This window comes from Oscarella lobularis, chromosome 8, assembly GCF_947507565.1.
Source record: "Oscarella lobularis chromosome 8, ooOscLobu1.1, whole genome shotgun sequence".
Lineage (NCBI taxonomy): Eukaryota > Metazoa > Porifera > Homoscleromorpha > Homosclerophorida > Oscarellidae > Oscarella > Oscarella lobularis.
The window spans coordinates 2,274,067-2,299,203 of record NC_089182.1 but is presented as its reverse complement, the minus strand read 5'-3'; the positions used below and the strand labels follow the sequence as shown (position 1 = coordinate 2,299,203).

The 25,137-nt window shown below is 45.9% G+C and overlaps 6 protein-coding genes across 12 annotated transcripts; 5 read left to right on the top strand and 1 right to left on the bottom strand.

The window, feature by feature from the left end:
* Nucleotides 1-39: 39 nt before the first annotated feature.
* Nucleotides 40-11,633, bottom strand: LOC136190330 (receptor-type tyrosine-protein phosphatase F-like). The gene is made up of 51 exons (XM_065978458.1): nt 11,611-11,633; nt 11,411-11,548; nt 11,283-11,357; nt 11,189-11,224; nt 11,103-11,132; nt 10,870-11,049; nt 10,618-10,809; nt 10,381-10,560; nt 10,153-10,332; nt 9,925-10,104; nt 9,696-9,875; nt 9,467-9,646; nt 9,237-9,416; nt 8,983-9,177; nt 8,759-8,932; nt 8,510-8,710; nt 8,117-8,443; nt 7,773-8,066; nt 7,425-7,721; nt 7,071-7,367; nt 6,717-7,010; nt 6,388-6,663; nt 6,039-6,329; nt 5,699-5,980; nt 5,344-5,640; nt 5,087-5,291; nt 4,925-5,034; nt 4,574-4,870; nt 4,222-4,518; nt 3,970-4,172; nt 3,800-3,920; nt 3,637-3,745; nt 3,252-3,570; nt 3,157-3,199; nt 3,006-3,099; nt 2,832-2,941; nt 2,687-2,778; nt 2,533-2,626; nt 2,404-2,474; nt 2,221-2,355; nt 2,041-2,163; nt 1,821-1,975; nt 1,632-1,767; nt 1,429-1,578; nt 1,274-1,367; nt 1,125-1,201; nt 938-1,072; nt 758-880; nt 551-702; nt 353-488; nt 40-295 (listed from the first exon to the last, which is right to left on the bottom strand). Exons 6-51 carry the CDS (start codon nt 11,042-11,044, stop codon nt 221-223), a joined length of 8,328 nt encoding a protein of 2,775 aa, XP_065834530.1. The 5' UTR covers nt 11,045-11,049; nt 11,103-11,132; nt 11,189-11,224; nt 11,283-11,357; nt 11,411-11,548; nt 11,611-11,633; the 3' UTR covers nt 40-220.
* Nucleotides 11,634-12,290: 657 nt separating this feature from the next.
* LOC136190792 (beta-1,4-galactosyltransferase 1-like) lies at nt 12,291-14,065 on the top strand. Its single transcript, XM_065979057.1, has 8 exons — nt 12,291-12,752; nt 12,826-12,950; nt 13,011-13,127; nt 13,192-13,391; nt 13,451-13,573; nt 13,629-13,730; nt 13,783-13,912; nt 13,967-14,065. Exons 1-8 carry the CDS (start codon nt 12,350-12,352, stop codon nt 13,976-13,978), a joined length of 1,212 nt encoding a protein of 403 aa, XP_065835129.1. The 5' UTR covers nt 12,291-12,349; the 3' UTR covers nt 13,979-14,065.
* A 34-nt stretch (nt 14,066-14,099) lies between these two features.
* Nucleotides 14,100-15,772, top strand: LOC136189766 (CMP-N-acetylneuraminate-beta-galactosamide-alpha-2,3-sialyltransferase 2-like). Of its 2 annotated transcripts, XM_065977764.1 has the most exons (7): nt 14,100-14,177; nt 14,241-14,463; nt 14,591-14,703; nt 14,760-14,959; nt 15,015-15,201; nt 15,266-15,385; nt 15,437-15,772. In XM_065977764.1, exons 2-7 carry the CDS (start codon nt 14,283-14,285, stop codon nt 15,632-15,634), a joined length of 999 nt encoding a protein of 332 aa, XP_065833836.1. In that variant the 5' UTR covers nt 14,100-14,177; nt 14,241-14,282; the 3' UTR covers nt 15,635-15,772. The 2 variants fall into 2 exon arrangements, with proteins under 2 accessions (XP_065833836.1, XP_065833835.1); XM_065977763.1 differs by having other exon boundaries at nt 14,130-14,463.
* A 54-nt stretch (nt 15,773-15,826) lies between these two features.
* Nucleotides 15,827-17,429, top strand: LOC136189767 (CMP-N-acetylneuraminate-beta-galactosamide-alpha-2,3-sialyltransferase 2-like). 6 transcript variants are annotated; one of them, XM_065977771.1, is made up of 7 exons: nt 15,827-15,939; nt 16,069-16,129; nt 16,295-16,351; nt 16,408-16,607; nt 16,652-16,838; nt 16,885-17,004; nt 17,052-17,429. In XM_065977771.1, exons 3-7 carry the CDS (start codon nt 16,298-16,300, stop codon nt 17,247-17,249), a joined length of 759 nt encoding a protein of 252 aa, XP_065833843.1. In that variant the 5' UTR covers nt 15,827-15,939; nt 16,069-16,129; nt 16,295-16,297; the 3' UTR covers nt 17,250-17,429. The 6 variants fall into 6 exon arrangements, with proteins under 6 accessions (XP_065833843.1, XP_065833839.1, XP_065833838.1 ...); XM_065977767.1 differs by having other exon boundaries at nt 16,239-16,351; XM_065977765.1 differs by having other exon boundaries at nt 15,834-15,939; nt 16,087-16,129; nt 16,239-16,351.
* A 32-nt stretch (nt 17,430-17,461) lies between these two features.
* On the top strand, nt 17,462-21,100 carry LOC136189765 (serine-rich adhesin for platelets-like). Its single transcript, XM_065977762.1, has 15 exons — nt 17,462-17,648; nt 17,733-17,902; nt 18,025-18,143; nt 18,202-18,465; nt 18,528-18,614; nt 18,673-18,975; nt 19,057-19,173; nt 19,225-19,471; nt 19,524-19,718; nt 19,772-20,029; nt 20,089-20,169; nt 20,236-20,280; nt 20,337-20,393; nt 20,453-20,686; nt 20,736-21,100. The coding sequence occupies exons 1-15, from the start codon at nt 17,515-17,517 to the stop codon at nt 20,975-20,977; spliced, it is 2,553 nt and encodes an 850-aa protein (XP_065833834.1). The 5' UTR covers nt 17,462-17,514; the 3' UTR covers nt 20,978-21,100.
* On the top strand, nt 21,063-25,059 carry LOC136189764 (trichohyalin-like). Its single transcript, XM_065977761.1, has 19 exons — nt 21,063-21,196; nt 21,252-21,402; nt 21,475-21,589; nt 21,641-21,766; nt 21,823-21,882; nt 21,934-22,072; nt 22,121-22,187; nt 22,248-22,460; nt 22,516-22,626; nt 22,677-23,210; nt 23,272-23,325; nt 23,378-23,419; nt 23,470-23,857; nt 23,918-24,018; nt 24,078-24,176; nt 24,229-24,327; nt 24,385-24,462; nt 24,512-24,817; nt 24,873-25,059. Exons 2-19 carry the CDS (start codon nt 21,253-21,255, stop codon nt 24,999-25,001), a joined length of 2,811 nt encoding a protein of 936 aa, XP_065833833.1. The 5' UTR covers nt 21,063-21,196; nt 21,252; the 3' UTR covers nt 25,002-25,059.
* The last annotated feature ends 78 nt before the right edge of the window (nt 25,060-25,137 follow it).

Sequence of the window (25,137 nt, the reverse complement as noted above, 5' to 3'; positions counted from 1 at the left end):
TACTGGTTCATGATGGCAGCACCGCTCGACTGCTGCACGTATTTTTCAATACATATGTATTTTGCCACTTCCGTCTTTCTATTCTACTCGTGCTATGGTGCCATGTCATCTCTACGAATTCCTATTCACTAAAAAAAAGACAAGAAAAGCAAGAAGAAAAAAAAACAAAAAAATGACCAACAGAATAAGAAATATCTCCCAGCTCTTCTTCAGTCGAAGTTTACCTGAAGTTGCTGTAAAGTTCATAAGAATTGAGGAAATCCAGCATAGTGCGGTACAAATACTCGTATTGATCCTAGAAGAAAGAGACCCTCTGTCGTATGCGTTGGGCTTCTTCATCAATGCAACTCACCAGCGTTTGAACCATAGCAGTCCTGCGTTGACGAAGACTTTTGACCGTTTGAAAGACGTCGATCACCCCTTCGGTCTTGAGTCTGTCAATCAAAATGCTCAGCGCAATGAAACACCCTGTGCGACCGGATCCAGCACTACAGAGACAAAAAAGCTGAAATGGGAAGAAGCATATACACATGTACTACCGGTACTATACCTGCAATGCACGATCACCGGCTTGTCGCCACACTGCGTCTTCCATTTGTCCACCTGTCCAATCAAATCAATCATGCCAGTGCCAATAGAAGGACATCCTTTGTTTGGCCACGCCGTGTATTGGAACTGCCTCACTGGAGTCGACTGCCCGTCCTTCGTAAACGAAAGATGCGTCAGAATAAGAGAGCAGAGAAATGTAGGGAAATACTTCGTCGGTGATCATCAATTCGCGCTGAATGTACTCTTCGTATTCCTGTTCCGACGTCTTTTCGACGGTCAACTTTCCGTAGTTCATCTTTCCTGAATCGGGCCAGTACTTCGACGATCTTTCCTAAAGGCAAGAAAAGCGTTCGAGAGGATCTTTTTTCCAAAGCGAATGAATACTCACTCTTCCCGCTTCGTTCAATTGCGTCAGCATAACGATAGTAGAGCACTGCGTTTCAGCAACCATGCGCCAAAAGTCGTTGATCGTATTAGAAAGAGGTCCCTGGGTAGCGATGAAGGCGTTTTGACGCCAGTAGCTCTGCAAAAAAATAGTAAAACACAAGAGCTCGAAGAGAGATGAGCGAGCGCACGTCAATCCAGTTGGCGTTGATGAAATCCGAGCCCTCGTTTCCAGGAACCATGTTCAACTTCACTCTCGTGTCATCGTCTAAGAAATCGAACAAAAACAAAGTAATAGCATGGACCTGCATACTGTATATATATTATAAGATTTTCGTACACGGAACAATATTCACGAATCGATTCTTCTTCTGATTGTATTGAAGATTCGCAACAGTCGTCTTCAGTTTCAACGGTTTCGGCCCATTCAGCCGCTGCAAAAAAAAAGAGTGCGAGTCCTAAACACATGCACGACGACATAGAGTGACATCTTACCTTAAATTCGGCATCCAAAGCCGAAGAACTCGAAGCAGGATCGATTTCCTGAAGCAACTTGAAGCGATCTTCCAACTCGCGCGCAATCACCTCCGTTCGACCGCAGTGCACCATTTCCAGAAGAGCCTCGTAGATGAATATGTACTGAGACTGCAAACAGCATGTTACTCAAAAAATCTCGTCCTTTCGCGCCTTTTTCGTACCTCCGTCTGAACCATGAGACATCGTTTGGATCGAAGAGCGCGCACGGCGCCAAAAATGTCCACTTTTCCCTCCTCTTCCATCATTTCAAAGAGAAAGTGCAGAGCAATGTACGATCCGGTTCTCCCAACGCCAGCACTGAATAAGTAGAGGCTCGTTTTTCATGAGATCCCTTACCTGGAACGGGTTACCTGCAATGAACAACAATTGGACCGGCGTCTTCTGGATTGGATTTCGTCGATTTTCGAATGAAATTGATTAGCGCGTTCGGGTGCTGAGGCACTCCGTGATCCGGCCACGCGAGGAAGTGCCACTGCTGCACGGTACGTTCCTCTTTCGAACTCGGCTGCAAGCAAACAACGCAATTAATTAATTAATATTTCTTAATCGAGCGCGGATGGTCGGACTCACTCCTTTCACGCTAAATCTTCTCACAACGTAATTGGCAAGCTCCTGAGTGTCCAAAGCAGTCACCGTGATGTCTTCGTAATGCTGCGGTTCCTCTTTGTCCGGCCAGTATTGATGACATTTAAGCTATTATGAAGCCGATATGCCTAAAAACATGCGTGTCCATGCAGTCAGCGTAATTACTTTCGTTCCTTCCTGAAGTCTCGTAAGCATAACGATAACGTGGACGTTCTGCTCCCAAACCATTCTCCAAAAGTCGTTTATGGAATCGGGAACCGATCCCTGAGTGGCAATGTAAACGTTTTCCTTCTTGTAGCCCTACAGGAAAAGCGATCAGAAAAACGACAAATTCAAGTCTTCACTGACGTTGATGTGATTCCCGTTGATGTAGTCGGAACCGGACGGCGACGTGTGCAAATGAACGCGACTGTGGTCGTCTGAGATACAAGGAAAACGTCGTTTCGAGTCGAAAACTGTAAGTCGAGATAAACTCACATGCTTTAATATTCGTATAGCGATTCTTTGTTCTGTTGTCCGGATCGTCCGACGCTTCGGTCGTGAACGTCTCCTTCTTCGGATCTTCGACGTTCTAAATGAACAAAGACTCGGCTAATTTCGTACGTCGTACGTCGAGATTTAAAACTCTCACGTCGTATTCCTCGGAGAAGCCAAAGTCTCCGTTGGCGCGGAGACGAGTGATGGCCGTCATCAGATGGCGAACGGGTATCTTGGGCGGATTTTCTGCGCGAGATAAATTGCCTTGATTATTCGCGTCCCGACGTCGTAGGGCGTACCGAAAGCAACGCCGTCGGGCACGACACTAGGATTGACGACAACACCGCCACTCATTTCCACGGTTCCGCCGCGAGATACGACGGGTTCAAATCCGCCTTTCCTTTGACGTCTGCAATAAAATTGGTAAAGGAAAAATGCTTAATTAATGCTACAACTATTTCTGAGATACTTACCGGTAAAGGAGAAACAGAATAATGATAATAAGCACAACAATAACAACGACCGCTATCACCACACCAACGATCAATCCCACTTTTGAATCCGAAGCTGTAAAAGAATAAAATGAAACGCCTGAACGTCTTACACTGTAATATCGAGTCATACGAATCAGCACAACTGGTCCGTACTTAGACGAAGTGTATAGCGACTGTAAAAAGAAACTGCAAATGAGAACGCTTATAATCCACTGAGGAACTCACAGATTGATCCGGACTTGCGACAGTAAAAGCTCTCAGAAAGAAGCTGTAGTAGGTTCCTTTTCTCAGTGGGCCATTGTACACTTTTTCACGAGCCAAATCAGAAGGAAGATCCTCACTTCCAATGACAAATTTCTCCTCCAGGTCGTTGCCAAGCCAAACTTTGCATTTGTAAGCATAAGGAAGCTCTGATAACTCTTCATCGGGAAGTGGGTAGGGTTTAACGCTATCAGGGGGAAATTTAACGTCAGGATCTCCGAGATCCATCATCGGTCGGCCGTCTTCGTCCAGTTCTGGTATTACTACGATGAGTTCGTACTTTCTATTTGAGAAGCAGACACGCAAAAATGCATCAAGCCCCAAGTTTTGAGCCACGTACCACACTTACTCAATTGGACCATTGATGTTCGTAATCATAAAGCCGGCTAGAGAAACTGTTATCTGATCGTCTTTAGGCTCCGGCGGAGGAGGAAAGGTTAGAGCGAAAGTGGGAGGATCTGCAAAAAGGAGTGACAAGTCAGCGAGAAAATGAGGTCATTCAAATGGCTCACCAGCGGGAGCCGTCCTGCTAACAATCGAAGTACTGCGCGGTCCTTCTCCTCCACCTGTGACAGCTGTCATCGAAATACTGTAGTTGTTGTATGGCTTTAAACCACCAACAAGCACAAACAACTGAAAACACAGAACTGCAGACAACAGTTACAGAAAGTCTGCCACCTACGTTCTCGGGCTTGATAGATATGAAGATGTCCGCAGCGCGGCGGCGACGAAGATCTGTTCGTTCTAGTTCAACGTAGTACACTCGGTACTCCTCCAAAATGCCGTTGGTTTTAAGAGGATCCAGTTTCTCCCAACTAACACGAAGTTGGGTGGCGTTGTCTAAAACTGGCTTGACTACAACGTTGCTTGGAACAACCGTAGGTTCTAAAACCAATCTCATAAAGCAAGTGCTCAACACGCGGGGAATTCTTACTGTCTTGCAATGTTCTTTCTTTGACGATGTCGCTCGCCGTGCCGTTTTCGACGGTGACAGCTCGAACCCGAATTTCGTATTCAACGTATTTCAAAAGATTGAAGAGTTGGACTTGTAAGCGTGAGTGAGGTACTTTTACTAATTGATTTTTCACGTTTCTTTCGGGAGCGTCGTATAGAACGTGGTAATATTGAACAACTCCATTTTGATCCTCTGTAGGAACTTCTTTCCATGTAACGTTGATTGACGTCGAACTAGTAGAAACAGCTGTGACGTTAGCTGGCGGCTTGGTCGGCGCTTCAAAACAAATAATTGATTTCTTATTCATTGATAAATAAAATTAAGTGATTACCAGACTGAACTGTTTGGATTGAAAGTTGAGCCGCTGTGAGGCTTTCTCCTTTTGATGTGCTTGCAAAGAGATTGAACATGTAATTGCGATATGGCAATAAACCGGTGACTGTTGTCATAGTGACGCTCCCACCCAGAGACATATTCTCATTTTTTGGCCCTTTGTTCCTTGTGAAATTCTGATAATTGAGACGGTAAGAAGTGATGATTCCCTTTACGACTTTAGGCGGTTGCCACGTCAATTCCACAGAATACTTGGAAACTGAAACATTTGACAAGGCCTCTGGCTGGTCGGGAACTACAAAAAAGAACCGTTTTAATTAAATTAGTAAAAAACCTTGACATTGCCCACTGTCTTCGTCGGTTCGAACTCGTTCAAGATTCGACCAGGTGCCATTCAATTCTGGGCCATTTTCACTTGCATTCGTTACAATTCTCACTCGAATTTCATAGCGAGTGTATCTGCACGAGAAAAACAGTTCTACTACTCCCAGAAACACGCAGGCTAACTTACATTCTCAAATTGATCAAATCAATAGTTTCGTCTGTCGGATCACTTTGCAATGGATATGACATATCAGGGTTGATCTGTTTGTACTCAATCTCCGAACGTAAAAATATTCCATTGATATCTTTTGGTGCCGGTTTGGCCCAGTTCACGCTCAGCGACGTTGACGACAAATTCCGAATTGCTGTGATTGTGGGAGGAAGACTTGGAGCTGTGATAAGAGTCAGTTCAAACTTGCTCAACTAAAGAACTCTCTCCCTTACCAGCCAACGTTCTTTTTGATTTTACAGCCGAAAACGGACCGGGTCCGATTTCGGTATACGCTCTCACTTTGACATCATACCAAACGAATTCTTGAAGACTTTCCAGTGTAAAAGTCAGTACTTCGGTGCTGCTGCTGTTCATGTCGTGAAGCTCTCGATCAAATTGACTGCCATTATAGTAGAATTCATAGTCAATAATCCTTCCGTTGAGTTCTTCAAGAGGCGGCGCCGACCACATGACAGTCAGTGACGTGGCGCCAGCCGTTATATTGTCAATAGTCGGCGGTGCATTTGGTACTACATAAGAAATGTTCAGTGCTACGACATATATACATATATATTAGTACAAACTCACCATCTTGAAGTGTTTCTTTCTGCTGCGGCGCTGTCGAAAGGCCTTCACCTTTGATCGTAGCCGCTTTGAGAGAGAACGTATAGTTTGTGTACTCGTTGAGATACTCTACAGTGTATGACCGCGCGCTTTCATTAAAGGATTGGCTGAGGTTATTCGAGTCATTGAAATAGCTGAGTGTATAGCCGGTGATGATCCCATTCCGCACAGCCGGAGGTGCCCAAGTGACATTCACCGCAGACGACGAAATTACCGTTACGCTAAAAGTCTGAGGTTCTTCGGGAACTAAAGAAAGAGAACGACGAGTTGGTCGCTTTTCCAGCTTTCGTCAAAACCGTCTTACTGTCTTGATCTGTGCTGACAGTTATAGGCGAACTCGGAGGACCGTCGGCCACTGTCACGGCTCTTACCGTCACAGTGTACTTGACAAACTTCTGGAGGCCCGACAGTGTTACGTTGTTGTTGTTAGACGCAACGTTTAGCTCCGAAGGAGAACCAGAGCTTCTGTTGTATGCCACCGTGTAGTTTCGAATTATACCGTTTTGATCCAGCGTCGGCGGCGGTGTCCACGATACTTTAAGACTCGTCGAACTGCCATTTACAGCGGAGACGTTCTGAGGAGGAGCACTAGGAGCTAGGGAAGACACCACTTAGTCTCACTGGACTGTCAATACTTTATCGTGCGCACTCACCAGCTTCGTCTGTTGTTTCTGTTCTAATGGCACTAGCGTTGCCCAACCCAGGCCCGGTTCTTGCTTGAACGGAGACATTGTACTGCGTGAATTCGTTCAACGACGTCAAGTTCACGCTAGTCGTCGTAGAATTCAGGTAAAATGCGCCGCTGTCATTGAAGTATTTAACACGATAGCCGCGGATTACTCCGTTTTTTACAGGAGGAACCTCCCATGACGCTAATATTGAAGTAGCCGACGTCGTTGAAATATTCAAAGAAGCGGGCGGCCCAGGAACTGTAAAAACATAATAAACAAGAAGCGAAAAAAACCGAACTGTCAATGCTTACGATCTTCGAGTGTGCGATTTCGAAGAAGAGGTCCTTCCGGACCGAACCCTCCTCCGGTCCCAGCTGCCACTGTGATATTATAGAACGTGTAAAATTTCAAGTCGTCGAGGTCTGTCGTCAGTACGCGAGGACCGACTTCCTCGTGTTTTCTTGATTCTTTATCTGCTTGATAGTAGATCCGATATCCTGTCAGTATGCCGGGAATTTCAGCTATAGGAGGACTTGACCAATTCGCCCTAATGCTACTGGATGATAGAACGGTAATTGAGATGTTTTGGGGAGGCGCTGTTGGAGCTGCAACAAATAAAGAAGTAGTCTTAAAATTTAATCCTTTAAAGATTGTTGCCAGCTTACGTGCTTGTCCTGTTAAAATGACATCTTCGTCGCTTGGAGGTCCCTCTCCTTCCGTATTGACAACATAGACAACGATGCTGTAGTTCGTATGAGGTACTAGGTCAGTCAGATTCGTAAAAAACGTTTCGTTATCAACGTTCTGCAAGTTGGTAACGTTGTCTGTGAGATTGGTATATCGAATGTTGTATCCCGTCAGAATTCCGTTGAAGCCATCCGAATCTGGCGCCTCCCATTTCACACTTATAGATGTTTGGCCTTCCGCTTTGGACTCAATATTTTTAGCAGGCTTCGTGGGCTCTGCACACAAAAACACCCTGTACTATGAAGATTCTCGCCTCAAACAAAAACCCATACTTGCTGGATCCGTTTTCGCTCTAGCGGCGTCCGAAAAATCGCTGTAGAGATCTCCGGATTCTTCAGTCTTGGCTCTGACAGAAAACTCATACTCCCGGAATGGTTTCAAAGACTTCACAGTGGTTTCAAAGGTGCTGCCGTTTACGTCAATTTCCTGAGCGCCTGATAAATCTCCTCCAGAGTATTGAATTCTGTATCCGGTGATAATTCCATTTTTTTCAGATGGCTCTTGCCACGTGACGCTAACAGAATATGATCCCAGTACAGTAGCTCTTACATTTTGAGGAGGAGAAGGATCTAAATTATGATAAATTACTGATTAAAGACAACACTACTCAAAGAGCTTACTAAATTGCAAAGTGCGACGGATCGAAACTGGACTGTAAGTACTGTAGCCTATCTTATTTCGGGCTCTGACTCGAAACTCATAATCTGTGTACGGCTTCAATTTCTTAGCGGAAAATGACGTTGTAGAAGAAATAAATGACATAGTGGTGTAACTAGACGCGTCTTTCTTTCGGTACCCAACTTCATATTCTGTTATAGGAGAACGCCCATCAAATCCTGGAGGAACCCACGTCACCGTGATTTCAAATGCAGACACTGTGTTCGTTGTTGGTTGAGGAGGGGGATCCGGCACAACTACAACCGGACATCGATCAGAAAAAGAAACATCCTTTAGTGCACTTTACCTTGAAGAAGGATCTCGAACGTTGCACTGTCACTGCCAGCTGGATTGACCGCGGTACACGTGTAGTTGTCTTGCTCGTTTGTACCAAAACTTCGAAACACTAGTTTTCGTGCGTTTTCTCCTGGAGATTCCTGATAGACATTATCAGAAGTGTCAGTGCTGACACTAGCTTCGGCAATTTTCCACTCGAGCATGGTCTCGGGATAGCCTGTGACCAACTGACAATCAATCATGACCGTAGAATTGGAACTATACTGAGGAGAAAGTAGTGTGGTGCTGCTGATGTCAGCAGAATTGCCCGTTCGCACCAGTTTGACTTGAGGGACAACTAAAATAAAGATCCAAGTGCACGCTTACGATACAAAGACTTTTTTTTGCTGTGATCTGTACTCACTTCCACACTTTGGATCGTTTTTGTCCCACTTGACAGCCGGCACCGAAGAAGACCCGTCGATTACGCATTCCAAAGTGTCACCACCTTTAGGATACAAGGTGTATCCACTGTTGCAGCTGAAGGTCACTTTAGAAGGGTAAGCTGTGGCCTTTGAGTCCAGTGAACCGTTTCCAGGTGGATTTAAGTCGGGACAGAATAGAACTGAATAAAATAATCATTCAAAATAGGACAATTGAGAGAACACCTTACGGTCGCAGATGGGCTGCGTGCCGTTCCAAGCCCCGTTTTCCTGGCAGTAACGTTTTTCAGAGCCGACCAAAGAATGCCCCTCATTGCATTCAAACGATATCACAGAATTATATGTGGTGACACTGCCTGTCTTCTTTCCGTTTGTTGGTTGATCAAGAGGACCGCAGTCAACAACTAAACCCACGAGGATAAAGCAGGCCCAGCTACACTAAATATTCACGTACTCGTGCAAACTGCATCGGTTCCCGTCCACTCCACTCCAGAATTGTCTACAGTTAAATCGCATGTTCGCATCAAGTCGCCGCCCGTCAGATTGTACCCAGTGTCACATTCATATTCTAGCACAGTTAAATATTCTCGACCGTTTCCGTTCACGAGTTTAGAATTTCTTGGAGTTGACAACCTGGGACAGTTTAGCGCTTGAAAGAGATATCGCGTGTACGTAATTGAACCACAAAGAGCGCTCAGAGAGACTTACGACTGCAAGTTGTATCAGAACCATTCCAGCTTCCGCCTGCTTGACACAAACGGGCCTTTGATCCTCCCAGACTATAGCCAGCATTGCAGCTGAACGTAACTTCCGTATCAATGGATCTGAGTTCAGACGTTTTGGCTCCATTTTGAGGAGTCAGAAGAGCTGGACAATATTCCAGTATAACTAAAACCGGCACTTAACTGCTACACTCAAAGTTTCTTCAAGAGACTTACCGGTACAAGATGTATCAGAGCCATTCCAGTTTCCACCTGCTTCACACAAACGGGCCTTTGATCCTCCCAGACTATAGCCAGCATTGCAGCTGAACGTAACTTCCGTATCAATGGATCTGAGTTCAGAAGTTTTGGCTCCATTTTGAGGAGTCAGAAGAGCTGGACAATATTCCAGTATAACTAAAACTGGCACTCAACTGCTACATCCACGTTTCTTCAAGACACTTACCGGTACAAGATGTATCAGAACCATTCCAGTTTCCACCTGCTTCACACAAACGGGCCTTTGATCCTCCCAGACTATACCCAGCATTGCAGCTGAACGTAACTTCCGTATCAATTGATCTGAGTTCAGACGTTTTGGCTCCATTTTGAGGAGTCAGAAGAGGTGGACAATATTCCAGTATAACTAAAACTGGCACTCAACTGCTACATCCACGTTTCTTCAAGACACTTACCGGTACAAGATGTATCAGAACCATTCCAGTTTCTACCTGCTTCACACAAACGGGCCTTTGATCCTCCCAGACTATACCCAGCATTGCAGCTGAACGTAACTTCCGTATCAATGGATCTGAGTTCAGAAGTTTTGGCTCCATTTTGAGGAGTCAGAAGAGCTGGACAATATTCCGGTATAACTAAACACAGCCATTTACTAGATGTAGAAACTGAACGACATATTATACTTGTGCAATCTGTATCGGACCCGCTCCATTGTTTATTCATCTGACACTGACGAGTTTTCGATCCTCCCAAATCGTAGCCGTCGTTGCAAGTGAAACCCACTACCGTACCAATGGATCTCTCCGTCAAATTCTTAGAACCGTTCTCTGGATCAGCAAGTTCATTACAATAGTTAGGAATTACTAAAACAACAGTAAGGCAAACGGAAATAACAATTGAACTGTACGTACAAAGGCAAGAGGCCTCTTCTCCACTCCACGTTCGGTTAGACTGGCAAACACGTTTCTCTGAACCACTTCTATTATAGCCAGACTCACAGCTAAATGTCACTGTTGTGTTAAATGATCTTTTGTCAGAACTCTTGATAAGTTTTGGTTTGCTTCCAAGGTCCGGACAAAAGTCAGGTATCACTAAAATACATAATAATTATCTTTCTCATATCCAGCTATGTTGAAATCTTTTCATACGAGAACAAACAGGTGGAGACCCAGACCACGTGACGTCGGTTTTATTCGAATTTAAAACGCACGAGACGCCACCTTCGCCCGAAGTCAAATTATAGCCAGTGTTGCATTTGAAGGCGACTTTTGATCCAAAGGTTCGATTATCCGTGGTTTTTGAACCGTTTCCCGGCGGTGGATAAACGTCACAGCTCATCACTACGAGCAGGAAGCGCTACAAACTGCACAGAAAAAATTCCTAGCCCACGCGAGACGTACGATTGCATCTTGAATCATTCGTGCCACTCCATGATCCATTGTTCTGGCATAGGCGAGACGCTGTGCCGCTCAAAGTGTAGCCGTCTTTGCACATAAAATTGACCTGAGATCCCACTGCCGTTTCATCGCTGATGGGAAGTCCATTCACGGGAGGTTCAAGGCTAGAGCATGCCATTCCAGCTGAAGAGACACAATGAAAGGATATTCCAAAGCTCGCTGCTACACCATTTTACCGGTTGTACTGGAAGCAGTAGACGGGGTTTCTTTAAAAGAAATAGTACATGTACTGTATATCCAAACCGTTACTGCTATTTCTTGCCTGTAGTGGAAGCAACAGTAGTAGCAGGAGTTGACGCTGTTTTTTCAGAAAAGCATGACCGTTTATATAGCGCGCATGCACCCCACTTACTTACCGGCAGTAGTAGGAGCAGCAGTACTTGGAGCAGCAGCAGTAGTAGGAGCCACAGTAGTAGGCGCTGATGACGTTGCTTAAAAAACACGTCTGTTTATATAGTCCGCCATGTACCTCTACTTTACTTACCAGCAGTAGTAGGAGCAGAAGCAGAAGTAGTAGCAGCAGCAGCTGCAGTAGAAGTAGCAGCAGAAGTAGTAGGAGCCGCAGTAGTAGGAGTCACAGTAGTAGGAGTCACAGTAGTAGTAGTATTAGTTGACGATGTTGCTTCAAAAAAACACACAACACGACGGTTTATATAACGCACCGTGCACCCCCACTTTACTTACCAGCTGAAAGTGAAAAGAAACAGAGGCGTGTCACATAGAAAGCAAACAAGCATGCCCCCTAATTGATTAAACATAAAATACCAACCAACCTTGACTTCCCCAGAAGAGCAAAAGCAGAATCACGACACCAAAAAAGAGACAGCTCATTCCTGTCGATATAAATAACGGTCAAGCGCAACGCGGTCGCGGAAAATTACAGTAGAAATTGCACGCAACTGACTTAGGTAAACACAGGCTAAAGAACGGAATCCGGTCATGGCGTATGACTGTTTCCGCGATCGAAAGAAAAAGGCTCTACCGAAGGAATAGAAAAAGGGATCGTTTTCTTTATCGTGAGATAGATGACGCGGAAGGAAATAACGAAAGAACGAGAACGAGAACGAGATTGCGGAGATCGCGGCGATCGCGACACGTCGTCTACTGCAATCTCTAAGACGGAGCGGTGCAAACTGTACCTTTGCCGCCGCACAAGCCGACCATTGTAGAGAGGGTCCCCTTCCTTCAGCAGCGAAACGAGTGGTCAAATTCGATCAATCAGTAGCTCACAGCGGTTCTCTGATCCGTACTACTAAGCGTTCTGCTGGTGGGAGAGAAACTATTGTTGTACGGTACAGCAGGCGATACGTCGCGAAAGAACAAACGCATGCGTGATGGGTCTAATCACAATCTCAAAATAGTATTCTCGGCGGGGCGACAACGGCCGGCGACAACACACTCGAAAACAGGTCAACTCAAAAGCATGAAACCAAAACGCTTCGTCATCGTCGTTGTATTCGTCCTCATCGCCTGCATACTGCTAATTTCGTTCACAAAACGCTCCTCCGTACGACGCGCATTGTCGGTCTATTCCTCGTCCCGATCGTGGCCCTATGTCATCGCCGAGAAGGCGCTAGCGACGACGACGAGCCAACCGATTGCCCCGCTAATGCCGACGGACGCGAAACGGGTTTCCTCGGCGCCGCACGAACGAAAGAATCCGTCGCCAATTCGAGCAGCGACCGCACGCCCTTCTCCGATACGAAAACCGAAGAAAGAATCGTCGACGCCGCGGCCGCCGCCACCGCGTCCGAAATCAACGCCGGTCGCAGAAAAGAAAGCGAATTCTCCCAAAGACATCTGCCCCAAGATGCCACCTAATTTGTGTAAAAATTGAGAGACTCCCTTTTTTTAGTTACCCTTGTCTGAGGCTGCATCAAGACATTGAACTGCTTTTAGCTGGCCCGTTGATGATCAACGAGGACGTTACTCTCGAATTGGACCGAATTGAAAAGGAGAGCGTTGCCGATGGAATGGTTGTAGGAGGCCTGTTCACGCCTCGATCTTGCAAGGCTCGAAATTCAGTGCGTCGCATTTTATGACGCGTGGACGTCTACTACTGTATGCGTGTTCTTTTCTAATAGATAGCAATCATCGTGCCTTTTCGAAACCGCGAAGAACAATTGAAAGTTTTCCTGCACTACATGGTGCCTATTCTTCGTCGACAACTGCTGCAATTTCGTATCTATGTCGTAGAGCAGGTAGAAATGGTAACGGTTGTGAGGAAGAGACGCGTCTAGCTGTCTTTCTCTCTTCTTTTTTTAGTCAGATGCATTGATTTTTAACCGAGGTGCTGTCATGAATGTCGGTTACGTTGAAGCACGAAAGGATATGGATTACGACTGTTATGCGTGGCACGACGTCGATCTCATCATCGAGAACGACAAGAACATCTACTTCTGTCCATCTGACGAGACAAAAGCGATTCATCTAACTACTGTTATTCACAAGAGTGGTCACACTTGGTAAGAGAGAAGTCTATCTGTTCTCTAGAGACTAACGTTAATTAATTGGGTTTTTTTAGGAGACCTTATTCCACGTGTTTTGGAGGGGCAGCCATTATGACCAAGAATCAAGTTCAAAAGACAAACGGATATTCAAATGTCTACTGGGGTTGGGGAGGAGAAGACGACGATCTCTTTTTTAGGTAGGTCAGTGTTATACGAAACTTTGGCAGTGTCCTTTATGTGTTCTTGTTGCAGACTTAGATCCAAAGGCATGGGCTTCGTGCGTCCGGTCGAGTCAATAGGTTCCTACGTCATGCTTTTGAAGCATCACAAAAGCGCAGCGTTAAATCCAAGACGGTGAAATGATGCTTCGGTGTGGGTGAACATACAGGATTCGTCGTGTGTCTAGATTTGATCAATTAAAAACAAGGGAACGTCGGTTTTCGAGTGACGGAATCAATAGCGTGAAGTACACCGTTGTAGATCGAAAACTCTATTCACTTTACACCAGAATTCGAATGAAACTGGAAAAGGAACAGGTAAGATTCGAATGTTACTGTTACATGGTCCAATTATTTATTCCGCTATCTTAGTGGGGTGGCTGATAAATGAATCATTAGCTAATTTTTGAGCGTCGCGTGCTTTTTACGAGTTTAATTTCATTTCTTCGCGAAACTGATCAGGCGCCACCAGTCTCCAGACACCTAGGTCACGCATGCGCTGTACAAAAAACCCCGGGTGTTTAGGTGACGTATCCCTGACGTGGACGGGCGACGTGGACAGGGCCGTGGACAGACCATAGACGTATGGACAGACAAACACACACTTCCGGCGCCTAACATCGCCGTTTAACGGTTATACGGGCAGCTCGCAAACTGCGTTTGCCACCCCGTACAATATCTTCGGCTCATGAGGCTCTCAAGGAAGTGGTTGATCCTAGCAGTGCCTTCGTGTGCGCTCGGCCTCTTCGCTTACTTCGGTCTTTTCTTCCGCTCAGCGAGCGACTCTGCCGATGAAGCAGGCCGCCGCCCCTCACTTCTCTCCGAGTCTCGATCGGCGCTGCCTCCGACGTCAGTCGATATTTCTTGCGGTAATATCTTATAGCCTCGTTCCCAGACTCTCGGAACAGCCACTTAGCTTGAGAGTCTGGATACGTACATGTAGATCGTCTTGGTATGGTACAGCTAGCACGCGCCTACATGCGCGTTTTTGTTTAGGCTTGATGTTGGCTCATTCTAAATGGTTTTGCGATCGATACAGCAAGTCTTTGAAGGTGATTTGGTCACGCGACGATCCGCCCGTATCCGTAGAGTCAATAAAATCAATTCGGGTATCATCTTTTTGTTTGCCTAAATAATAATCTCTTTAGTCAATTTCCCGTTTTAGGGTTTGGGAATCGATCGATTCACGGATGAGCAATTTCGCGCGACTGCTGCAGACGCATTTAAGACAATTTCCAGCAAGGACATATTTAGTCAGTGGAGAAAGGAGAAAGGAAAAATTTCATGTGCTGTAGTCGGCAACTCAGATAACTTGATTGGATCCAATTACGGCTCAATTATTGATAGCCACAATGTCGTCTTTAGGCAAGCAAAATTCAAAACTCTCGCTGCAATCATTATCATAGCGTATTATCTACAGAATGAATGCCGCCATTACAAAGGGATATGAAAAAGACGTCGGCGTAAAGACGACGTTTCAGAGTCTTTATTCTCGCATAGGAAGTTCATATCAAAAACCCAACAAAATACTGGTGATTCCTACGGGAACGAGGGAAATAAAGTTTGCCGGGCGTGCACCGTCAGCACTTAAAGCAAATTCATCTGATGTACGTCTCTCGATCTTATAATGTTATTATTCAAATATTTAGCGATGTGTTTCTTTTTATCTAGGTTTATCTAATTCATCCAGACTTTAGTCGATCTGTGAAATGGAAATGGATGTCATACAAAAAACCGCGTGTATCAAGTGGAATTGTCATTCTGCTTTTTGCTGTTCACGTTTGCGACAAGGTACAAAGGAAACTGGTGCACCCACACATAACTAATTGTGGATTGTACTAGGTGAGTGTGTTTGGGTTTGGTGTAAACAAGAATGGCAACTATGGACACTATTACTCTCTCGGTCAAGAAAGTGTCAGTACAAGGCAAAATTTTGCCCAGAAGAAGCAATTCGTCTTTCATGACTTCAAATCAGAAACAGATCTTCGTCTGAAATTAGCCGAAGAAGGAATAATAACAGTTTTTCCAGGTTCAGAATGAGTCAATAACATAGACGTAGAGAATATTTACGAATGCTGAGATCCGTCGACACACAGAGGACTGTAGTAGTAAATACTCGAGAATTGCAGTTTCTCTGAGCGCATGTAGTACTCAAAATTGATGTTTAATTAATTAAAACCCAGGTTTGTATGGAGAAAGTTGCGACTCAACGTCACGTGCTTCTACTGCGCAGCACAGAGCCTTATTTATATAGAGCTCTGGCGCAAGCTATGAAGCAGACGTGGATTCTAATACTTTCGTGTGCGTTTCTCGGCTGGTTTGTTTACGTCTATCTATTCTCAAAGGTCAGCTCCTTGCTCAGCTATAGGGGACTCGATCGGCGATGGGGCACCTCCTCATAAAGCCTTTATGAGAAGGTGCCCCATCGCCGATCGAGTGTTACTTGTTACTTGAAGTAACACCAAGGATTGTAGAGTCTCTCTCTCCGGTAGAATTTGACGTCGCCGTCGATCAAGCTGTCATCATCTCACTGCGGTAAGCAACACTGGCCTCAGTTAGGTTTAAGTAGTAGTCTACTGTCTTTGCTGTGTGGTCGTCCTGGTGGGGAGGAGATTTCCGCGAAATCAGATGCGTATACATGTAGGCTTGATGTTGGCTCGCTCCAAATGGTTTTGCGATCGATACGATAAGTCTTTGAAGGTGATGTGGTCACGTAGCGATTCGTCCATATCAACAGAGTCTATAGAAGCAATTCGGGTATCATTTCGTTTTTTTCTTAATTAAAATAAGTGTCTAAATGAACTCGTGTTTAGAGTTCAAAAGTCGATAAATTCACGGACGAGCGATTTCGCGCAATTTCTGCAGACGCGTTGAGAACAATTTCCAGCAAAGATATTTTTAGTCAGTGGAGAAAGGCGAAAGGAACTATTTCATGTGCTGTAGTCGGCAACTCCGATAACTTGAGTGGATCCGATTACGGTCTCGTTATTGATAGCCACGACGTTGTCTTTAGGCAAGCGACATTTCAAAACTATAAACATTGCATTGTGGTTACAGAATGAACGCAGCTGCTACAAAGGGATACGGAAAAGACGTCGGCGTAAAGACAACATTTCAGACTCTTTACTCTTGCATAGCAAATTCGTATCAGAAGCCCAACAAAATACTGGTTATTCCTACAGGAACGAGGGAAATACATTTTGCCGGACGTGCACCATCGATACTTAGAGCGAATTCATCTGATGTACGCTCTAATGTTATTATTTATTTAGGAATGTATTTTTTCGTAGGTTTATCTAATTCATCCAGACTTGTATCGATCTGTGAAAACTGAATGGATGTCATACAAAAAACTGCGGATATCAAGCGGAATTGTTATTATACTTTTTGCTGTTCACGTTTGCAACAAGGTACCGAAGAACCAACGCACTCATAGCTAATTGTTGACTGTATATAGGTGAACGTGTTTGGGTTTGGTATAAACAAGGATGGCAATTATGGACACTATTACTCACTTGATCAAGAAAGTGTCAGTACAAGGCAAAATTTAGCCCAGAAGAAGCAATTTTTATTTCACGACTTCAAATTAGAAACGGATCTTCGTATGAAATTAGCCGAGGAGGGAATTATAACAGTTTTTCCAGGTGCAGAATGAAGTATTTCTAGAACATCAATAACATAGACGTAGAGAATATTTTGCAAACGCTGAGGTCAGGCTCCGTCTACTCACTGTAGTAGTCAGTAGAATGAAGACTGCTTGAGAATTACAGTTTTTCTAAACGCATGTACTGTACTGGGCGTGGTGTGAATTTTCTCCTAAAAAACGCGGTCAATGACTAAGCAATGACGTATGCACTTAGTCCCGGATAGAACCCATTCCCCTCGCGTTTGTCTTTGTTCGCCGCGTACAGTTTTGAACAATGGGAAAACCGAACGTTGCGGCAAACGGTTCGCACGACGGTCACCAACTGCTCGTCAACGTATCCGGCACGGAGTCAGAAGTCGAACAATTCAGCCTTCCGCCTTTGCGAAAAGGACCGCGTTCAAATCTAAAGTACGAGCCAATGACGTCTCCGTCGACGTGCGGAGCTTGTCGTTCGCATTTGGTAATTGAGGGGCCCCCTTCTTGGGAATCTAGAACGAAAAAGACGACGAATTCGTCAAGCTGCGCCGGCGAATGTCGCGGATTCCTTCGCGTTGCCTTCATTTTGATCCTTATCGCCATGATCGGCGCTGTTGGCGTGCTCGGCTATCTCGTTCTAACGCTCAAACAGGACGTCAGCGATCTCCAAATCCGATGTTCGACAGGTGAGACGAGGAAAATATAGACAGGGTTGTGCGTTAGAGAAAAAGTGCCTTCGATACACACACATACCTTTAGAGTATCAAAGATGACGGTTTTATTTCTTTTCTTTTTTTTTTTTTTTGAGGAATTGATGCAGCTAGCAAAAAATGGGAAGGAACGGGACGAGATGTGAAGGCGTTGGAGGCAAAGGAGAAAAGGGACGTAAATCGTCTTTACGCAAATATTGTCAAAGTGAAGAAAGAGGTCGTTCGGCTATGGGAAAGCGTTCATCGTTTTTATACGTAAAAAATATCCTTTTTAGCTCATTGCTATGAATTTCACTTTGGCGGGACTGAAAGAGGACGCGGTCGCTCTCAACGCGGTTTCGATGACGGTCCAACAGGTGAAGCAGCTGAACGCCGACTTGAACGAGATGAAAATCAACGCGGCGAGCACCAAGAGCAATTTCGAGGGCGTCGAAGGCGACGTGGACGGAGCGAAGAAGGACATAGCCGTCCTCCAGGGAAAGGTGAACGCAATGAGTACGAAGGCGGAAGAAATGTCGACGGGACTCGACGGAGCTAAAGTATTTATATCCCTTCGAGAACATATTCGTTGCGCTTAGAATCTTTTTTTTTTTATGTGAAGACGACGTTGGGTAAAGCCGCGAGTCGACTGGACGACTTGGATAAGAGTGTTACTGCATTAGATGAGCGTACCTCTTCCCTGGCTACTGTAGGTTATTGAACTCGCTTCAGATGTTTTTCTGACCGGGTGAGTTTTCTTTCTCCAGGTCAACGTGAGTCGGCTCCATTTGACGACGACGAAACTGTTCTCTCAAGTCGTTCACATGAAAGAGAACATGAGCGCGCTCTTGTCCAGCTTTACGTTGTTATCGGGCGCTCTTCCGTCACCGCAGCTGCAATCGCCTCAGCAACAGCAGCAGCAGGTCAACGCGACGGCGGCGATGGTGAAACAGCTCTCTCAGATCACCAAGGCCATCTCTATCGTCACCCATGGCATCAAAGGTCTCTACACGCAGATGGCCACTATGAATGAGGAAAATAAACGCGTGCAAGAGCGCATCAGTGTCGTGGTATAAAGTGACGTCGTGTGACGTCGTGTGACGACGGTGTTGTTTCGATTGTTGACTTCGCTTCTTTATTTTTTTTTCAAGGCTTCTCAAGTCGCTTCATTAAATTCTTCCGTGGTTCTACTGCAGGCCAATTATGTATCTGCTCTGTTGCATGGCCAGAATCTGTCGTCTCTCCTTGAAGGTCTCTCAGCCTCGGGGGTACGTACAGGCGAAGATGGGATTCTGTCATTGGATTTTTATTTCCTCTAGGGCGGCGACGTTGATGCGGCGATGAGCCAGGCGTTGCATGCGTTGAACATATCGTCGTTGATTTCGAGTGTCGTAGATAGAGTGATGGACCCGAGTTCTTTCGAGTGGCTTCACAGCGTGCAACAGATGCTTGAGGCTCAGAATGCGTCTCTCTCGGCGCTCGCCAATCAAGTGGCTCACATTGCGCAAATTGTCTACAACAAATTATTGGCTGAGGAGAAAGAAAAGGGCCACCAAGTGGACGAAGGTACGAGAAAGTGCGTTCAATATATTCACCTTGGAGCACTCGCTTTTTTCAGTGATTCCGACTGAGGACCAGCCTACCTTACCCACGGAAATCAGACACCATCAAAAACAATTGACTGCAACGGAGAACATGAATAAAACGACGACTGAAGCGGCAACGGATGATAAGCCCAAAGGATTGGTGACGGAAACGCAATTGAAGACTTCAGAGACTACCAGTACTGAATTTCCTACCCTTGCCACCAAAGGTAGTGGAAAAAAAGAGACCGCACCGTTGTTCTCCAGTTTTGTTCTCCTCCAGGAACGATCTCTCCGAATGCTTCTAGCACTCAAGTGCCTACTACTGCTACTGCTGCCGTCGCTATAGTGACGACGCCTGAAGAAGACGTCAGTCCGTCGCCTATGGAGAGCACAGACGCCATCGTTGTCGTTGTCGAGGGGACGGAAAGAGCTGGAAATTCAACACCCAGTCCCAATGTGTCGACTGAGAGTAGTCAGAAGATATCGACCACGGAAGCGATCATGCATGGCGGTGAATCTGAGACGACGCAATCACTAGGTAACTTTGCGCGATTTTTTTGCCTAGTTCTATAAATTCGAGCTACGATATTTTGTCAGATGACGAGGCGTTGGAAACGTTCTTTTCTGAGACTGATAACGCTGAGATGAAAGCTCCAACCAACGCGCCTACAGTCTCAGGTAGTTTTAGTAGATCTTAGATAGGGGGGGAAAGAAACGTGAACGAAGTCGAATCATCAACTGTAGGAACAGAAAACGGCAGCAGTACTGTAGAAGTAGAAGTTACTACGAGTAAGCAATTCTCAGCTGGTCTCTAATATGATTAATACTCCCTATCGTTTTTTTAGCACCCACAACTCCAGAAGCAACTCCAGAAGCGATGGAGTCCTTTTTCGATATTGAAGGTTCTTCTTCTCGTACCGTTAGTCTGTAGGTTCTGATGGTCTCCATCGTTTTGTTGAAGGAACGAAAAGCACTGTTAGTGATCAGGTAATGACTACATCTTCATCTGATTTGAGAGAGGAGGAATCCGAGAATTCGTCTGCGTCTCCAACTATCGTCGTCGAGTCGGAAGAATCTTTTGCAGATGATTTGGCCGATCTTGACAGTGACGTAGAAGATGAAGAAGAACCCAGCAACGAGACCAAACCAGCGGATGATGTTCAGCCTGACCAACTTATGATATCCATTGCTAAAGGTTTTCTCGTCGAGATTGCAGTTGAGTCTGAAACAGAGCCTTTGTTTAGGTATGAAAAGCGTATTTGACAGTCTGGACACCGATGACAGTGGAGATTTGCGCTACAGCGAAATCACCCAAGAACTCGCCAATCAAACGGGATTTGGAGACGATAAGGCCTTTGGCCTTTTTTCGTCATTGGATTTGAACAACGACGGGAAAATAGAATTGAGTGAATTGGATGATTTTCTTGAGAGCAAGGGCGCGCTCAACGACGACGAGGACGAGGAAGAAAACTCTCCGCCAGCATGAAACGCGAAGGGCTTATTTCGTTAAAATCACTAGAGCTCTTTTAACCCTATTAACCCTCCCTCTTTCCTTCCTTTTGTAGAAGAAAGTAGATCAAGCATGTATAAATCTAACCTTTTAAAGATGCGTGTTCCTCCTGCGCGCCGGCTGACGGATTCCGGGAGAGGGTCTTTGCGCATGCATTTGAAACACACCCCTCGAACAGACTAAAGAGAAGTCGGGGTAGGCTGCGTGATCGTGAACGTTTCCTATTTTGACCTGTGGCATTGTTTGTCAGAATGACAACTCCACTTGATGACCTTGAGTCAAAACGGCTTGCATCGAGAGTTGGCTCAGGGCAGCGAAGTGGAGCTTTGCGAGGTCTTGCGGCGTTGTCGGCGTTTCCAAGTCGAAATCGTTCAAGGACGAGATCGATTCAAGACAAAACGGTGGGGAAAGTGTTCCTACTCCACCCCTTACCAAATGTTCTGACTCACGTGCCTCCCTTTGTCGTTCTAAAGGAACTGATCCGTTGGGCGAATAGGCAATTGACAAGCCACGAATACAAGCCTCTTACTCACCTCGAAGCGGAGATTGCCGATGGAAAGACGCTGCTGCGTTTGGTGCAAATTGTTGGTGAGGCGTATTGTAAATTGCTTGTTGTTGAGTTCCATTCCTTGTGTATAGTTGACGAAACGCTTCCTCGGCATTATCTCCGGCCGCAAAAACGTTCCCAGAAAGTCGACAATCTGCGGCTGTGTCTCAAATTCCTGAAAGAGCGCGACTTTGATGTGACGGGAATCCAAGCCGAAGGTGAACGTTTGCACAATCTGTTTGAATCTGTTTTGAGATTATTGACTATGACACAGAAATTGCCGACGGAAATACCAGTGCCATCTTCACGGTTTTGCAAGTCCTAAAAGACGTTGGTAAGTTGCGCAGTACCTTAATTTTGGGTCAAAAAGTCACGCAATGTGCAGGAGTTGCAGGCGAATTGCATTCGCCTCCAGCCGAAGATCGGCTTCCATCAAGCGGTGTACTTTCTATGGACAAAGAGGACATCGTTGCTTTAGACTGGGTGAGTAATTTAGTCCAACGGACGGTTGCAGACTATTCAAGGTAAACACACGCGGAGCCGCATCTCGCAGTCTCAAAATCTGACTCTAGTTTCACCGATGGACGATTGCTCTGCGACGTAGTTAACTGTCTCAGCCCTGGAGCTATAGATCTTAGAGTCAGCAATAATTGAATGGTCGCGATGAAACCTTAGTTGATTTGTACGTGCGTTTTTTAGTCTGTTGGGGGTTCTCTTCCGTCGGAGAGAATCCAGATGGCATTCGTTGCCTGTAAGCGTCATCTGGATGTGCCCGTTCCAGCGATCAATCCGCGAGACGTCATCTTTGAGAGAGCCGGTAGTCAGTTGAGGAATTACCTTCTGAGCATTCGTGGCGTGGCGGAAAAGAGGGCGCGAGTCAGAGAGGAAGAGAGGGTGAAAATCCAAATGAAGGTGTTTGTCTCAATATTTCAATGATTGTTAGTGTTTTACTGCTTGTTATTATTAGCGTCAGTTGGAAGTAGAGAAGAGCCGCTTTGAAGCGCGGGAACGACGAATTCAACAGCAACAAATGCGAGCTTTAGAACGACAACATCAACATGTGATGGAATTTGAAGGAGTGAGGAAAAAATACTCTTATTCTATGTCTAACTGGCGTTTGTTTTCTAGGATCTAAGTGGCAGCCAGGAGATTTTGGATCCAGTTGAAAACGTTTCTCACCAATTTCAACGAGAGCAGGAACTCGCCAAGCGTGTTGAGCTGGCTCAGAAGGAGCAAAAGCAGTCCAGAGAAGAGCTACGTGAAAGCGAGGACGTCAAAGCGTCAGACAAACTGCTAAAAGAGCAGAAAATAAAAGAACAGTTGCAGCAGGCTCGAATAGAAGAGATAAGAAAGAAACAGTTGGAGGACGAGCGACAGAGGCGGGATCAGCTGAAGACGAGACGACAATCGCAACAGCAGCTCTACATCGAACGCCACAAGCAGCAACTCGACGGCGAGAACGACGACGTCTCCGACGGCGGCGGCGCTCGCAGTGCCGCTGCGGCGCGTCTCAAGATGACGTTGCCGTTGAAATCGTCGCGGCGAATGAGCGCGCCGCCGGACGACGCCGAACGTCGGCAGGCGGCGAAGCAAAAGGGACGACGATTGGCGCGGAGCGGACGAGGACGAGGTGGGCTGAAAAGAAAGGCCGCTTCATTGAGCGTGAGTTGTTAAAAAGAGTTCGTGCCGGTTGCTCGATCCGCAGTTTGGATGGGTGCTTTAGGATTTTAGGAGTGCCATGACTTTGACTCCAATTGAAGAAGAAAAGAAATCGAGTGTACGTTATGTGGTCTGACGTTATGTTCTATCAGTCAGCGAATTAAATTTAGGGATCCAGCACTCCGTCGTCGGATGGACTAGGCAGACTCGAGGTCTGGAAATACGACAAGAGTCGTCTTTTTCACGTCGCAATTTTTTATAGAGACGAGCGTCGGAGAGCAACTTGCATCAGAGAGCGAGCGATAGAAATGAGCCCGATCCCACTCAGTACATCAACGTTGACAAGGCTGTCATAGCGTCGATGCGTCGAGATCTCGGTCTGGCAAAAAGGTCTGCTAGTAAAATCAGTAGCAAGGAATCGACGGCGTCTTCTGCCGAGGCTCCTAGTGTTTTGTCGGCTGGCGGCGACAAAGCGACTGATCGAACTTTAGAAAGTGGTAGATTTTCGGCGACAGAACAACTGCAGCTTGAAGAACGACTACTGGTTTTGGAAGAGGAGAATCAGCAGATCAAGTCTATGTTTAGCGAAGAAAGGCAACGACGCCTTCGCAGATTGAGGTCTAGTAGACGTCGGGGCCAAAGGAAGCACGGTGAGAACGATAACTGTTCTACTACAGTAACTAGAGTGCGATTGGCGAGTGAATTTTTAGGTGCAACAAGGTTTGCTAGTCAAGGACAAGTGGATTTTGTTGCTCTTGCAAGACAAAAGATCGAAGCTTATGACACCTGCATTCTGGCCTTTGCACGAAAAGTAAAGTATTTTGTATTCACCGGTTAGCGGCAAAGAAACACTGCACTCTTTTATTGCAGCTAGCTTCGTTAGAGTCAGAACTCGCTTTTCTACATCAACAGGCTGCAACTAAAGTCAGCGACACCGCCACCTTGCGTTCAAACGGCGACGCGCAGATGGTGACGAGGAATTTGGCTGAAGAGCGCTTTTTTAGTCGACTCCTTTTTGCAGGTGAAAGCGCTGGGTGAGAAAGTAGAGTCATTAGAAAAGGAGACGGGAGCTCAAGTCATTCGAGCAATCGTGGAAGAGATGTCCTTGCTCAAGGGACAGGTACTGCTGAGCAAGAGAAAATAAGTTATCGCGGAGCATTATAAGCTTTTTGTTTAGCTACACCAGTTGGAGGAGAAGAGGCGGCGAAAGGACAAACTATCCGGAAAGCCGTTACTTGGAAAGCTTCAGCCTTTTGTATGACAGGCCATTCCTCAGTGGATTATGCTATTGGCTTTTATTTTAGTCGCGAAAAAGTCGTCTCGAATCGACCAGAGAGGTCGCTACATCTCCCAACGCGAGCGAATCATCGTTTCAATTGTCCCATACCTCGGATCTTGATCCCCAATACTCGCAGTCTGCCATCCAGTTACGACATCCCGCCGTTGGAAAGAGCGAAGCGGATTTGCAATCGAAAAGGTCGCCGTCGGAGGATATTCGTCGACGCAGCTACGTCAAATTGGCGAATTTCTTCGGTGAAGACCCACCCTCGGACTCGGAAAACACACTGCACGTGTTTCTGGATCGATTGGGTTACGGTCATTTTATTGATGTGAGGTTTTGCAATACAGGTAGGCGTCAAAATAGAAACGATCTTTGTTTTGCAGGTATTCAAACGAGAACAGATCTCCATGGTTGAGCTGAGCCGCATGTCTGAGGAACATCTCAGCCAGTTGGGGATCCCATTGGGACCGCGAGTCGTCCTCGTGCAAGAAATTAGAAAGCAAACGACGTAACCTAGCAACCCTATATTCACACTAACTAATTATTTGCGAATATAATATAATCTTCTCGTGATGCATATGACACGTGACTTCGCGATAATTGGTTTAGTGAACTGGCCAATGACGAGCTCCCACGAAGACGAGTGCA

Coding starts and splice junctions, on each gene's coding strand:
- LOC136190792 (XM_065979057.1), top strand. CDS start 12,350: ATGAAACCAAAACGCTTCGTCATCGTCGTTGTATTCGTCCTCATCGCC. Junction 12,753..12,825: donor CAAGATGCCACCTAATTTGT/GTAAAAATTGAG, acceptor AACTGCTTTTAG/CTGGCCCGTTGATGATCAAC. Junction 13,392..13,450: donor CACAAGAGTGGTCACACTTG/GTAAGAGAGAAG, acceptor GGGTTTTTTTAG/GAGACCTTATTCCACGTGTT.
- LOC136190330 (XM_065978458.1), bottom strand. CDS start 11,044: ATGGCATGCTCTAGCCTTGAACCTCCCGTGAATGGACTTCCCATCAGC. Junction 9,647..9,695: donor TTCTGATACATCTTGTACCG/GTAAGTGTCTTG, acceptor TGCCAGTTTTAG/TTATACTGGAATATTGTCCA. Junction 2,627..2,686: donor GCTTCTCCGAGGAATACGAC/GTGAGAGTTTTA, acceptor TTGTTCATTTAG/AACGTCGAAGATCCGAAGAA.
- LOC136189765 (XM_065977762.1), top strand. CDS start 17,515: ATGGGAAAACCGAACGTTGCGGCAAACGGTTCGCACGACGGTCACCAA. Junction 18,466..18,527: donor CGGGACTCGACGGAGCTAAA/GTATTTATATCC, acceptor TTTTATGTGAAG/ACGACGTTGGGTAAAGCCGC. Junction 19,174..19,224: donor AAGGTCTCTCAGCCTCGGGG/GTACGTACAGGC, acceptor TATTTCCTCTAG/GGCGGCGACGTTGATGCGGC.
- LOC136189767 (XM_065977765.1), top strand. CDS start 15,865: ATGAAGCAGACGTGGATTCTAATACTTTCGTGTGCGTTTCTCGGCTGG. Junction 16,608..16,651: donor AGCCACGACGTTGTCTTTAG/GCAAGCGACATT, acceptor TTGTGGTTACAG/AATGAACGCAGCTGCTACAA. Junction 17,005..17,051: donor CTGTTCACGTTTGCAACAAG/GTACCGAAGAAC, acceptor GACTGTATATAG/GTGAACGTGTTTGGGTTTGG.
- LOC136189766 (XM_065977764.1), top strand. CDS start 14,283: ATGAGGCTCTCAAGGAAGTGGTTGATCCTAGCAGTGCCTTCGTGTGCG. Junction 14,464..14,590: donor GTCAGTCGATATTTCTTGCG/GTAATATCTTAT, acceptor GTTTTTGTTTAG/GCTTGATGTTGGCTCATTCT. Junction 15,202..15,265: donor TTAAAGCAAATTCATCTGAT/GTACGTCTCTCG, acceptor CTTTTTATCTAG/GTTTATCTAATTCATCCAGA.
- LOC136189764 (XM_065977761.1), top strand. CDS start 21,253: ATGACAACTCCACTTGATGACCTTGAGTCAAAACGGCTTGCATCGAGA. Junction 21,590..21,640: donor GCGTTTGGTGCAAATTGTTG/GTGAGGCGTATT, acceptor CCTTGTGTATAG/TTGACGAAACGCTTCCTCGG. Junction 23,420..23,469: donor ATGGACTAGGCAGACTCGAG/GTCTGGAAATAC, acceptor AATTTTTTATAG/AGACGAGCGTCGGAGAGCAA.